This window comes from Erpetoichthys calabaricus, chromosome 2, assembly GCF_900747795.2.
Source record: "Erpetoichthys calabaricus chromosome 2, fErpCal1.3, whole genome shotgun sequence".
Taxonomy (NCBI): domain Eukaryota; kingdom Metazoa; phylum Chordata; class Cladistia; order Polypteriformes; family Polypteridae; genus Erpetoichthys; species Erpetoichthys calabaricus.
In genome coordinates, this window is record NC_041395.2 from 53,831,334 (window position 1) to 53,846,577 (window position 15,244).

Genomic DNA, 15,244 nt, shown 5'->3' on the forward strand with positions numbered 1-15,244 from the left:
GTGTGTTCCTGATCTTCGAACAGACGAGTGACTCTGTCCTCAACTATATTTTACAAAAATGCCTAAATCACATATTTCCATATCCTCAATTCCTCCAACGTACTGTTATCTGTCGTATCAATGGTTCCTCAAAGATCCGTTCCTTACTGTCTACAACTTCTGTTGTAGACTCTGGCAAGTTTTTGCACTTATGTTTTGCTTCCTTTCGCTATTTAAACCTAAAACAGCTTTTTGTTGAGACATCATTCACGTTTCCCACCATCTAGACACAGCCCAGCACTATTACTAGTAATGGGCGATTTGTGAGTGATTCAGTCTTTTTGAAAGACTTTATTCAGTGAATCCTATTAATCGATTGAAACAAGCTAAACAAGAGTTATTAGTTGTTAGCTGCATGGTATCATCACGTTTTGAGGAGCTGTAATTGGATGCGTTTTAATCCACTTATTTTCTAAACCTCGTCATTATGCAGGCTGTATACTGTATAATCGACATCCAGATAGGTAAACTGATTTACAGTGAAAACAGGGGAAAATGTTTATTAATCGATTTAATTTCTTTTCGTTAATGCAACTGTGCTTGGGATTGGTTGGTCGGTAAGACTTAAGGGAAGGAGGGAATGATGTAAAGAAAAAAAAAAAGCGGGGTTAGGGACAAGAAGGAGGTGAGGCTAGAAAGGTGGTGTGCTTTTTTTTTAATTTCTGTCTAATTTAAGTTTAATTTAAAGGTGAATGTAAAATGACGAGAATAATAGTAGAAAATGATAAAAGAAAAAGATAATGGGCGTGTGCTTTCAGTAGGATGCGATAGTTTTCAGTATGTGGGTGAACTGATCTGAATACAGGTTTGGGATTTGGCATTGGCGTCGCGAGCTGATGGGAACATCGATGAAGAAGGTTGGCATGCTCCTTCAAAGTCAAAAAGAAGATCCTCTAAAACGTGCTGAGAATGTTCAAGTCTAGGCAATGAACTTTATGAATTTAAAGCTTTGCAATGAATGTTGCATCATTATTATATACAGTAGGTCTACATGCTGCTAGTTGTCCACAATAAGACTGAAAGTAAAGAGTTTTTTTGGCATCATTTCATCAATTATCTACCACAGACTTTAAAGACTTTTATTATTATAATATACAGTCATATGAAAATGTTTGTGAACCTCTCTCAGCCTGCATAGTAATTGACTCTACTTTCAACAAAAAAGGAAATGAAAGACATACCACTTATCTAAGAACATCTGAGTATTGGGGTGTTTTCCGAACAAAGATTTTTAGTGAAATGGTATTTAGTTGTATGAAATTAAATCAAATGTGAAAAACTGGCTGTGCAAAAATTTGGGTCCCCTTGTAATTGTGCTGATTTGAATGCATGTCACTACTCAATACTGATTACTTGCAACACCAAATTGGTTGGATTAGTTCATTAGTCCTTGAACTTCATAGACAGGTGTGTCTAATCATGAGAAAAGGTATTTAAGGTGGCCAATTGCAAGTTGTGCTTCCCTTTGACTCTCCTCTTAAGAGCGACAGCATGGGATCCTCAAAGCAACTCTCAAAAGATCTGAAAACAAAGATTGTTCAGTATCATGATTTAGGGAAAGGCTACAAAAGCTATCTGAGATTTAAAGTGTCCATTTCAACTGTAAGGAATGTTATCAGGAAATGGAAGGCCACAGGCACAGTTGCTGTTAAACCCGGCAGGTCTGGCAAGCCAAGAAAAATACAGGAGCGGCATATGTGCAGGATTGTGAGAATGGTTACAGACAACCCACAGATCACCTCCAAAGACCTGCAAGAACATCTTGCTGCAGATGGTGTCTCTGTACATTGTTCTAAAACTCAGTGCAATTTGCACAAAGAACATCTGTATGGCAGGGTGATGAGAAAGAAACTCTTTCTGCACTCACGCGACAACCAGAGTCGCTTGTTGTATACAAATGCTCATTTAGATAAGCCAGATTCATTTTGGAACAAAGTGCTTTGGACTGATGAGACAAAAATTGAATTATTTGGTCATAACAAAAAGCGCTTTGCATGGCGGAAGAAGAACACCACATTCCAAGAAAAACACCTGCTACCTACTGTCAAATTTGGTGGAGGTTCCATCATGCTATGGGGCTGTGTGGCTAGTTCAGGGAATGGGGCCCTTGTTAAAGTTGACGGTCAGATGAATTCAACCCAATATCAACAAATTCTTCAGGATAATGTTCAAGCATCAGTCACAAAGTTGAAGTTACGCAGAGGTTGGATATTCCAATAAGACAATGACCTAAAACACAGTTCAAAATCTACAAAGACATTCATACAAAGGGAGAAGTACAATGTTCTGGAATGGCCGTCACAGTCCTCTGATTTGAATATCATCGAAAATCTATGGGATGATTTGAAGCAGGCTGTCCACGCTCGGCAGCCATCAAATGTAACTGAACTGGAGAGATTTTGTATGGAAGAATAGTCAAAAATACCTCCGTCCAGAATCCAGACACTCATCAAAGGCTATAGGAGGCGTCTAGAGGCTGTTAGATTTGCAAAAGGAGGCTCAACTAAGTATTGATGTAATATCTCTGTTGGGGTGCCCAAATTTATGCACCTATCTAATTTTGTTATGATGCATATTGCATATTTTCTGTTAATCCAATAAACTTAATGTCACTGCTGAAATACTACTGTTTCCATAAGGCATGTCATATATTAAAAGGAAGTTGCTACTTTGAAAGCTCAGCCAATGAGAAGCAAAAATCCAAAGAATTAAGAGGGGTTCCCAAACTTTTTCATATGACTGTATATAACATAGATGCTTGATTGATCCCATGGGAAATTTAAGAAAAATTAACAAAAGCAATGTACACGCAGTAGACAAACAGCCGAGAAGAAACTCTACGTTATAAAGAAAGAAAAACAGCGTAACACAGACGGAGCTATTGGCTAGGCTGTCATTCACGTTGGCGCCATGAACTTCATTAATTAAAATAAGTTTATAGTAAATTTTTATATATATAATATATAAATGCTCAGTTTATTGCAGTTTAGGTTGTGATTTAAGAATGGAATGAATGATGAATCACAAGCTTGTATTTTTTTTATTGATGAAGTTATATGTCACAAATCTTATTATGGGATATATCATCTACTGTTAAATTCTGCTCTGTACTTCTAAAATTTATATATATATTTTTTTTTATTTTATTTATTTATTTCTTACTATATTGAGAAATTGTTCTGTGTACTGTACTGTATTGTATTGACCCCCTTCTTTTGACACCCACTGCACGCCCAATCTACCTGGAAAGGGGTCTCTCTCTGAACTGCCTTTCCCAAGGTTTCTTCCATTTTTACCTACTAGGTATTTTTGGGAGTTTTTCCTTGTCTTCTTAGAGAGTCAAGGCTGGGGGGATGTCAAGAGGCAGGGCCTGTTAAAGCCCATTGCGGCACTTCCTGTGTGATTTTGGGCTATACAAAAATAAACTGTATTGTATTGTATTGTACATGAGAAAGTGGATATGTTGAAGTTGGCTTATATTTTATATGCATTGGACAGTGGGTATTGATTATTTTTAATATTTAAGGTTTTTGTACATCTCGGGATGTCTTTTTTGTCTCAACAGAAGCCAGTCTTTAGGCCATTTATTGGTAGATCTTATTGTCACCCTTCCCATGAAATAGGAGAGCAGAGTTACTAAGTTCTTTCTCCATAGGGGCAACAGTGAGAGGATGTGTGTATAAAATATAGTAGAAAGCACACAGGATGGATCGGTGTCCTGGTCAGAAAGATCCCTTACCTGGACAGGATGCCCCGAGGGAACATAAAGCCACCCTGATCGGACTTAACACGTTCTCTAATCATGAAAGAACAGGACAGGGAAGGACTGTCCCTGGAGAATGGTCATTCAATCCCGGGTGCTCGATGGCAGCAACCCTCCCTTATCAGTGCCCATTCAGGAACTGGGGACAGTCCTTCCTTGTCCTCTTCTTTCATGATGAGGGAAGGTTTTGAGTCCAATCGTGGTGGCCTTAAGTTCCCTCAAGGCCTCCCGTCCAGGTAAGGGATCTTCCTGACTCCATAATATATATAGAGAGAGTGTGAACCTGTTTTTTAAATATGTATACTGAAATATATTGCTATTATAGAAAAATTTATTCCTTTTAGCCTAAAAGATGTTCGGGGATTAATCAAGTGGCAGTTACAAACCTAAAGTACATAATGTTAAAAGATATTAGGTTAAAAGGTTTTAAAGCAGATACAAATAATTTTATGTTCATGTTAGTTTTAATGGTACATCTAAATATGGATGAGTGTGTGAATGACCTCTGAAATGGACTAGAATTCAGTTCAGAGCCTTTTTTTTTTTTTTGCTGCCCTGAAGGTCCCCTACTCAACACAACTCTCTTAAGACAAAAAGCAGGTTCAGAAAACATAAGCTTGTATGCCAAAATATGAAAGACATTTGTTGCATGTACAGCTTTTACCTTATGCAAGTCAAATTCTTATTTGGTATTTTCTTATATGGAAAATTACTACTCACTTATAGTTTTCTTTCTGAGAGCGCAGCAATAACATGACTCCAGGCACTCCAGTCTGAAACTAATGCCATTCTTTTAATGTCTGCACCTCATTCAGATGCCCCAGGTTTTAAATTTCATCCTGCTGTATGGAGGTCTGTGAATTTCCCATTGGGATTAATAAAGTATATCTATCTATCTATCTATCTATCGATCGATCGATCGCACATCATTTCTGTGGGTTTCTCACTCTGTAATTCAGTTTCCTTCTACATTCTAGAGATCTGGGCCTAAGGCTAGTTAGCAGCTTGGCCTGGTGCAAATGTGGATGTGTTTGTAAACGTGATTCAGATTTAATGATGTCTGATTAGGGTTTGATTACTGCTTTGGAGCCAAGGATTCTGGCAGGCTATTCCTTCTAAGCCTATGTTTAAATGAGCAGACTTGGAGGAAAGATGGATGAACATCATTCATTCCCAAATTATTAAAGTCTCTACAAGACTAGTGGCATTACCCCATTCAACATTTATTGCTTTGATGACATATTTATAGCATTGTTTTGCAACAAACAGATAATGGCACATCTAAGTGGACACATTTTCTTAAAACGTGAGAAACCTTTAAGAAAGTACCACACTTTGCTTACATTTTAATCACAGACACCCTTTTACCAGTATGTACACTTTGTTTCTCTTCCTAGTAGGCACATGCAGGAAGGTTCTTGGCTTCAAACATTGATCTGTTTTGGCCACAAAGCAGTTCAAGAATATGATTGTAATTTATCTCTAAATTCTTACATGCCATATTCAGCCAAGATTGTGATTTTGTTTGTAAATATTTTATTTTAACAGGTTTGATTTAACAGACAGAGAATCCTTTTTTGATAGCAAAACCAGAAGTACAATTGTAAGTACCCGGTTAATTTGATTTTGCACACACACTGTGTTATGCCAGTACTTTTCAGCATGCAAATTCAACAGGGAGTTAAGCATGTTCATTTTTTCCTTAATTAAAATGTGTTTCATGCTTCAGTCTTTGGCTTTCTGCTTTGGGTGTTAATTGGCTTGATTTGTAGACCTTTCGAAATCCAATCTTCCACCAAGTGTTATCCCCTGAAGAATAACGATACTTCATTTCTTTTTGAAAATTAAAGCTTGGTTGGGCAAAAGTACTTAATATATTTACAGCTGTAATAATGGAGGTATCTTACCTGCCCTAAAAGAAGTCTCTTTGTATATTTTTATTTTCTACTGTTACAGCAGCATTCCCAAAAGACCTCCTGGAAAACTCCAGTTGAAATCCTTGATAGGACCTTGGTGTTTAAATCCTATAAGAGGAAAAAGCAACTGTTTCAATTTATTTTTAGATCCTTCAGTTTTTGAATATGTGGCCATTCCTGTTTGTTTTTGTTTTTTTTTTTGTTGTCTGTGTTACTGGTAATTAACTATTATAGATAACTACTGTATAATAACAAACTTTAATTTTCTCTACACTGGAAGTATTTTTGCCTTTTGGTCTTTGAATTATACTGTTTGATTTATCAGTTTGTTCTCTGTTCAAGCTTAATTGCAATGTTTTTATAATGGCTGTAGTTAGTTATCAGTGCCAGGGTTGCGCAGTGTACCGGTATTGGAAAAGTACCAAACATTAAAAATTTTAAATGTTATGGTACCAGCATTTCAGGATATTCAGTACTGGATGTAATCATTAGGTTTCTGTTTGAAACCCTCCAACACTCTGTGGACTAGTCGGGGAAAACCGTACTTAGATATGTTTGAGACTTTACGAAACCACAAGCTTCAGCATGACAGACTTCGCTGAAGCTCATTGCTTCAACACGAACGATCGAGACTTCACGGATGGACGACCAATTACTTTGACACAATCGAGACTTCATGGGAGAAACAGCATTTTGGAAATCATGTAATGACCTTATTGATCTGAAACTTAGCCACCAAAATGTGATTATTGAATAGCTCCAATTTTTTGGGGGAGGTGATGGGGGAAAAAAAAAACATCAACTGTGTATCTCATTCCTCTAAAAACAGTGCCATCACAAAAGTGTCAATTCTGTCTGATCTGGTTATTTATTTATTTAATATTTGAATGAAGTGCTTGGTCAGTGCTATGTTACAGCTTGGCTAATTGAGGTAACAGAATTTTGAACTTCAACTTTGAAGGACAGTCATGTAAAATGTTCCACCTGGGAAGCAAATGAGTTCAGCTTTGGATTTTCTTGTGTAGTGTAATCCCTGATGTGTAGAGCGATTTATCAGTTTAAAAACATGTAAGCATTATGGCCTGGTGGAGATCACATTGGAATTTTAACAAAAAGTTGTCCAGTTTGATCCTGGGCAAATTACTTAACCTGTCAATGCTTCAACTGGAAATGAATATTTTATATTTTGGCCTTGTACTTGTTTGGTGCCATGGATGGATTCTCCATAGAAATTTGCTATATAAAAAATAAGGTGTTTGCAACACTACTAGTAATAAATGGTAAACACCATTAATATTCAATATGTGTCTGATAGAAAATGTAGAGTAGTACAGTTTTTTGACTTTCTTTGTATGTTATTCTGTTTCTCTTTGTGAAATCGATAGCCAGGAAAAAAAATGGCTTCCACAGTTTGGTCAAGTGGCTTTAAACCCAAGTGATGCTGCATCAAGTGACTCCGTGAGAACCTTAACTACAAAGAGGACTATTTAATTTATGTTAGGTAGAATGCCCAAAGGGGACTGGGCGGTCTCATGGCCTGGAACCCCTACAGATTTTATTTTTTTTCTCCAGCCTTCTGGAGTTTTTTTTTTTTTTTTTTTCTGTCCACCCTGGCCATCGGACCTTACTCCTTTTTATGTTAACTAAGGTTGTCTTATTTTAATTTCTTATTTGTCTTTTATTCTTCTTTTCTTCATTATGTAAAGCACTTTGAGCTACTTTTTGTATGAAAATGTGCTATATAAATAAATGTTGTTGTTGATTCAGTCTGCACCGCTGATTTCATTCCTTGATTCTGTGCAACTCCATTAACCTGCCCATAGTCCATAAATGCATATACAGTATCTCACAAAAGTGAGTACGCCCCTCACATTTTTGTAAATATTTTATTATATATTTTCCTAGGACAAGACTGAAGATATGACACTTTGATACAATGTAAAGTAGTCCGTGTACAGCTTGTATAACAGTATAAATTTGCTGTCCCCTCAAATTAACTCAACACACAGCCATTAATGTCTAAACCGCTGGCAACAAAAGTGAGTACACCCCTAAGTGAAAAATGTCCAAATTATGCCCAATTAGCCATTTTCCCTCCCCGGTGTCATGTGACTCATTAGTGTTACAAGGTTTCAGGTGTGAATGGGGAGCAGGTGTGTTAAATTTGGTGTTATCGCTCTCACGCTCTCTCATACTGGTCACTGGGAGTTCAACATGGTACCTCATGGCAAAGAACTCTCTGAGAATCTGAAAAAAAGAATTGTTGCTTTACATAAAGATGGCCTTGGCTATAAGAAGACTGCCAACACCCTGAAACTGAGCTGCAGCACAATGGCCAAGATCATACAATGGTTTAACAGTACAGGTTCCACTCAGAATAGGCCTCACCATGGTCGACCAAAGAAGCTAAGTGCACATGCCCAGCGTCATATGCAGAGGTTGTCTTTTGAAAATAGACGTATGATTGCTGCCAGCATTGCAGCAGAGGTTGGAGGGGTGGGGGGTCAGCCTGTCAGTGCTCAGACCATACGCTGCACACTGCATCAAATTGGTCTGCATGGCTGTCGTCCCAAAAGGAAGCCTCTTCTAAAGATGATGCACAAGAAAGCCTGCAAACAGTTTGCTGAAGACAAGCAGACTAAAGACATGGATTACTGGAACCATGTCCTGTGGTCTGATGAGACCAAGATAAACTTGCTTGACACCATCTGAACCAAATGTGTGTGGCCGCAACCAGGTAAGGAGAACAAAGACAAGTGTGTCTTGCCTACAGTCAAGCATGGTGGTGGGAGTGTCATGGTTTGGGGCTGCATGAGTGCTGCTAGCACTGGGGAGCTACAGTTAACATGTACTGTGACATACTGAAGCAGAGCATGATCCCCTCCCTTTGGAAACTGGGCCACAGGGCAGTATTCCAACATAACAACCCCAAACACACCTCCAAGACAACCGCTACCTTGCTAAAGAAACTGAGGGTAAAGGTGCTGGACTGATCAAGCATGTCTCCAGACCTAAACCCTATTGAGCATCTGTGGGGCATCCTCAAATGAAAGGTGGAGGAGCGCAAGGTCTCTAACATCCACCAGCTCTGTGATGTCATCATGGAGGAGTGGAAGAGGATTCCAGTGGCAACCTGTGAAGCTGTAGTGAACTCCATGTCGAAGAGTGTTAAGGCAGTGTTGGAAAATAATGGTGGCCACACAAAATATTGACACTTTGGGCACAATTTGGACATTTTTCACTTAGGGGTATACTCGCTTTTGTTGCCAGCGATTTAGACATTAATGGCTGTGTGTTGAGTTAATTTGAGGGGACAGCAAATTTATACTGTTATACACGCTGTACACTGACTACTTTACATTGTATCAAAGTGTCATATCTCCAGTGTTATAAAATATTTACACAAATGTGAGGGGTGTACTCACTTTTGTGAGATACTGTACATTTGTGACGGGCCCAGGATAGAAACATATATAGAATGTGATTTTTTTTTTTTTTTAATTTGTTCCTGAAACGTGTTTAGATCATTTAGTCTGTTGACTAGTTCAGCCATGCATATCTTGAATGTGTCTAATACAATTTTGTATCATGATGAGCCATTAGAAAGGTTATATATAACATTTTTTATACATTGCATTTGAGAAAAGGTTAAAATGGGTGCTGACATAAGAGCCATTTGACATGAGACTGTCTGATTAGTTCATACAAGGATCAGCTTGAGACGAAAAGGATAGTGTGTCCTGTGAATACTTACAACTTCTTTTTCTTGTCTCTGTTAGGTTTATGAAATATTGAAGAGGATAACTTGTACTAAAGCGAAATACAGCATGGGTAAGACACCTTTAATGAAACTTTGTCTCTGAGCTGAGATCATGAAAGGAATGGAATACCAGAAGGGAAACACACAAGTAGCCTCAGATTTACTTTTCACTATGTTAACCAGCGCGGCTTTCTTTATAGAAGTAATGTATCACCATAGATAACTGTGAGGGTTACCTCTTTCATATGGTGAGTTAAAAGGTGGAGTAATTAGTTGAGTAAATAATTAAGTGTGTTAAGAGCAGTTGTCCTGAAGTTCTCTGAAAAGCATAAAGAGCACATTTTGGTGTTTAACGTGTAGTATTTGTCATATGGATGCTATTGGGAGTTTTGGGGGGGTTTTTTTTGGATAGCCTTTGTATCTTTATTATTTTAGAAGAAAGTGAGATTCATGGCTATGCTCCAAGTTTTCTGGCCTCAGTGAATCTGTTGTTTGTTTTGTTATATTTTTGCTTCTTCTGAACAGGCCAGTCTGAACAAAGTTTACAGGAATCTGATTGCTTGCCCCCATCTTTTTACTCACTTTATAGATAAATGGGAACAATTTCTAGTCTAAATTAGGATACTGCTTGACTAAACACAACTTGACGCTCCCTAACTCTGATATAGGGTGAGGTCTGACTGAGTAAGCTAATGGTTAGAGACAGGGAATGTGTAGCAGGCATATCTAACCAAAGCACACCAGTGCGTCCAGATTCAACGCTGGTTCAAGCTCCGCGCCCACACATTGTCGGTGTGGAGTTTCCACATTCTTCTCATGTCTGTCTGAGTATCTTCTGGTTTCTCTGAACTTCCTGATTCAACCCTGTGAGTATGCACTGCAATGGACTAGTGCCCTGGGCAAGAGTAATTCTTGCTTTGTGTTTGCTAATGCTGTGATTGATTCAGTGCCATTTATGACCTTGAATTGGATTATGGAGGTTTGAGAATGGTATGTTCTCCAACACCATACATTTTATAATATTGTAGACTTTACCACATGCACTTCAGAGCAGGTAATCCAACTGAAGCTAAGCATGTTTGTGCCTGGCCTGTACTTGGATGGACGACTATCTAGGAAAAGTTGGGCTGCTGCATAAAGAGGTTAGTAAGGCGATCAGAGGGCACCAACCCTGTGGTCTGTGTGTGGATCCCAATGTTGCAGTGCAGTGATGAGGGCACTGTGCTGTAAAACGTGGCACTATCCTTCACTTGAGGCCTAAAACCGTTGTGCTAAATAAAGATCCCTGGGTATCCTTTGAAAAGTGTAGGGAGTTTCCCCAATGTCCTGGTTAAACTACCTATAATAGCCTTGTCTATTCTGCCCACCTAAATACCCCCTGTCTCTAATTGGTTACTATCTCTGTCACCCCCTAATATGTAATGTGTGGGGAGGATACTGGCACAAAAACGGCTGCCATCGCATCATCCAAGTGGGTGCTACACATTCGTGCTAGGTGAAGAGGCTCCCCACTCTCTTTGTAATGGGCTTTGAATACTGAGAAAAATGCTATATAAATGCAATGAATGATTTCTGTGAATATCCTTCAGATGTTCTGTGGATCACTTCTGTTTTTACCTACAGCTTACTGTTGAAATAATAACAAATGGAAAAAGGCAGAAATGAAGGGTTTTTTTAATCTTCAAAAGAAAAGAGCAGAATTTAGCCAACAAAAGGTCTGCTCTTTGCCCTCAATAATTAGCTTATAATTAAAAGATTAACAAAAAACCTATGGCTACCATGGCTGTCCAGGAGTTTGAGACCCCTGCTATAATGTTTTAGATGCAGCTAATGATTTGTCTTTGCTTTATTATAGGAAAGCAGTTCTGCATTTGTAATTTTTTTTTTTTTTTTTTAAATATCAATTTTTTTTTTTTAGGGATTACCAGCCTTCTTGCCAATGGTGTTTATACTGCAGCGTATCCCTTACATGATGTAAGTTGCATTTTTGTACCGACACTGTTAAATTTGCATTGGTGTAACGTGTCCATACAGACGAGTGGTTTTTATGCCTTCTTTTAAATAATTTTGTATTCCTAATATTAACGCGATACAGTAACATTCTTGATAAAACAGATCTAGTGTCCAGTATTGTTTGCTTCTACATTATTTCTTCTCATATGTGGTTAATTTCTATTTAACTTAGTAAAATTAACCGGCTTGTCATCTACAGGGTGACTGTGAAGGAGATGATACAGAACAAAATGACAGAAAGGTAAGGTAAACAGTCACCTCATTCATGTTTAAGTGTTTAGTTTGCCAGGATTCACTTCTGCTTACATATTCTTTTAATTAAATGATTGTTTGGACTCCATGCTGAAAAGATCATTTCATATAAAAAAACATAAAAGACTTTCTTTAAAAAAAAAAAATAAATCAAAGCCCTCTAAAATAAGGTTTTGTGTATTTCCATTGCTCATCGTGCACCTTTATATTCAGCTACAGTGTGACTAGAATAATATTTGCTTTGTTCTTCTACTGCATGTGTTCATTTTGGTGGGATAATAACATAGATTAATTGCTTCAAAGAAAGGGATTTCTGTAGCCTACAAAATCACTTTCATATGAGTTTTTTGCAGGACTTTATGAGGAGTGCAAGATTTACTGTTTTATACAAATTTTTGACAAGTCCAACTACTGCTTAATGAATGATTGAAGCTGTTGCCAAGGATCAAGTGCTATTAATTTGTCTTGTCTTGTTAGACTTTTAAATATTGCAATAGTGGAATTTGAAATTGATAGCACAATATGCAAGATGTGACACCACCCCAAGAGTCTGTGTGATAACCACACTGAAAATATAACGCACCTTACATAATCTTTATATATAATACGCTACCGTGGCTGGCTGTTTGTCTGTCCAGGATTTTAAATCACTTGTAGCTCTCAAACCTTTTGAACTATTGGCCTGAAGTTTGGTAAACATATACTACGTGACGTCTACTATCCGCTTTTGGGGGTGATGATTGACCTCCAAGGTTATTCCTCTTTTTATTTTTATTGTATTTTATTGTAGAATCAACTATTGGCAGTGGCCCGCAGGGCAGCCCTGCGGCACATGCGTACGGGTGCCATTCTCATCCCTATTCACCTTCGCCATCACTTCTCCTACCTCTTCATATTTTAAATCATTCTTGAGGCAGATTGAACACTTAAGTGCCAGCTTAAGTGAAAAATTAAGGAACACATACTAAGTAATTGCAACACAAAAACTGACTTAATTAGTTTTAATGTGAAAATATGCTGACGAAAGAACAGAAGTAGTAGGCCGCTAGGGTGGAGAAAAGATGAGCTGCTCGGGAAGCAGCATTCGCATCAACCTCTGAGCAAAAGAATGCTAAACTACAGAGAAAGAGAATGAAAACTAGGAATGCTCAAGTCAAATGGATTCATGCAGTGTGCCGTTACTGGTAGGTATGTATATACTGTATATACAGTGTGTGTATATAATATGGTTGAAATAGTTTACTGTCAAATAATGCAAAGAGTACGCGACGCGTGTTTCGCCCTAATTCTGGGCTCATCAGGTGTACACACTCACTGCATTCCCTCTCGGGAATCGAAACTCGAACATCAGCGCTAGAGGTGAAGCCCCTAACGTTGCACCACGGCGTGTCATTCGTTCATTTGACAGCATGTAGATCGGGGTAATTACATTCATGGCATTTGTAGTCTGAATCACAATCTGATTGTATGCGTGGTTACCTACCAGGTAACACTTGGGAATGCAGTGAGTGTGTACGCCTGATGAGCCCAGAATTAGGGCGAAACACGTGTCTCGTACTCTTTGCATTATTTGACAGTAAAACTATTTCAACCATTCTATGATCTGCTTCTCACAACTGAAAGAGGGCACCATGGCAGATGTTAGCCGACTTGCTGACCAACCACAAGCGTTACCTGGTAGGAAACCACCCATACAATCAGATTGTGATTCAGACTACGAATGCCATGAATAAATATATGTATATATATTAGGGGGGGGTGGTTGACTTACTTACTCCTTCACCGCCCCCCCTATATACAAGTATCAAATTGACCAGGGTGGTTGTATTAGGAAGCAGGTTATTTACAAGATGAGGGTCCCTTGTTTTGGGGACCATTATCACTTTTTTAATAGTGATAACGAAGTGCATGACTACCTGGACAAGTTGGTGTTCTGATTATATTTGTCCGCTGATTTCTACAGCATAGACACAGAGTAGTTGCTTCTTCTCTATGCAGAGACCTTCTTGGGTCTATGGACTCTGCTGCTATCCTCTCTGTGATTTATACTTGAAATGGGCAAATGTGCTGCCAGTTAATGGAAGAAGTGCAGGCTTCTGTTACAGAAAGTAGGACAGAAGTTTTAATGTTAAGACAGATTGATCAAGTCACTTGAAGGCATAGATCTTAAGTCTCATTTATGCACATTTCCTTAACTTGCTATTTTAAGTCTTGTGATTGACGGTAATTCTCTATTGTGCTATCCCCCCCTGCCCCTACCCAGACCTGGAGTAAGTGCTTTTTATAATGAATACATAGATGGAAAATAATAGTTTGTGTTTGTTTTAAATAGGAGAAATGAGTCATAAAAGGGATGGCAATTCTGAGCATAGAACTGCTGGTTCTGTATTTGTATGTATTTGCTTACGCATTCAGATTTGAGGTATATGTTGAGTAAATGCCTAATACAACTATGAAACTATGACCTCTTCTTTGTTTCGTTTTTACGTTTAACTTTTAAGTAGTAGTACGTTTTTAAAACATTATGTAAATCATTAGAGAATGGAACTATTTTTTAATGAACGAGAAGTGTGCTTTTCTTCCCCAAACATGTGGTTGGTTGGTTGGTTTCCAATGGTGGTATTTCGGTTTTTCAGGATGCCTCACAGTGTTTTGAAAACCAATGTGCCCACACACAGGTGCAGCAGATGTTACACACGAGATATACAAAGCTGCAGTCGCTGCCTCATGTCCATTCAGTCCTGTTGTAAATAGCATATCAACTTTACAAAACATTGAAAATGAGAGAATGTAACGGCACAACCATTTTAATTGTTGTTTATAAAGTGCCATAAGCCATCTGAAGTGCATCAGGAAATGTAGCTAACAATGAAGGTGTTTTACACTGCCTATTGCATACAAATATTTTAGATCGACTTGTCTACCCAGCCTTACTGTGGTTGAGGAAAGACATGCAAAGGAAGTCCGCAGCTTCTGCGTTTCTTCATTTTGATTTTCTGCTTATGTGAATGACACCATTTGGGCTAAGAGCAAGTCCTGCCAAGTTAAACGCTCCTGTGAAACTTGGAACGCTGAAAGTGCAAAAATAAGACTTCACTGTTCCTGTGTCTTGTCTTCTTGACATCATCACCTTCTTTTTAAACAGGAACTGTAGCATTTACGGTACTAAAGTGCACCAAGCTATCTTATTTCACATTTATATAATATAGATTAAAATTATGTATGTTTATACTTTATGAATTGCTACTTATTTTTGGAATGTTAATTTAAAGGAATTCTTTAAAGGTTTTTACTTCATACTTTGCTTATTAAAACAGAAATGTATGGCCATATAAATTATAGAGTACATATATTTTTAAATACAGTGTATAGCTTAGTTCAGCATTTTAGCACTATTTGTCATTTTAATGAGCAACCATCAGTGAGGAGAACAATATCTTCAACAATATTTTTTTCTACCACTTAAATGCTTGAAAATTTGCACTGCATGAATTTTTCCAC

General features: G+C 38.0%; 1 protein-coding gene across 41 annotated transcripts in view; it reads left to right on the forward strand.

Moving 5' to 3' along the window:
• ano1a (anoctamin 1, calcium activated chloride channel a) overlaps window positions 1-15,244 on the forward strand; it is a 380,680-nt gene that overhangs the window by 243,416 nt on the left and 122,020 nt on the right. For 9 of the 41 annotated variants that reach the window (XM_051923676.1, XM_051923688.1, XM_051923668.1 and 6 more), the window contains 4 exons: window positions 5,351-5,405; window positions 9,498-9,549; window positions 11,397-11,452; window positions 11,691-11,732. The exons of 29 other annotated variants lie outside the window; for them this stretch is intronic. In XM_051923676.1, coding sequence (XP_051779636.1) covers window positions 5,351-5,405; window positions 9,498-9,549; window positions 11,397-11,452; window positions 11,691-11,732 — 205 coding nt within the window. The remainder of the gene's footprint in view (window positions 1-5,350; window positions 5,406-9,497; window positions 9,550-11,396; window positions 11,453-11,690; window positions 11,733-15,244) is intronic. 3 more of the 41 variants (XM_051923678.1, XM_051923673.1, XM_051923677.1) reach the window with 3 other exon arrangements.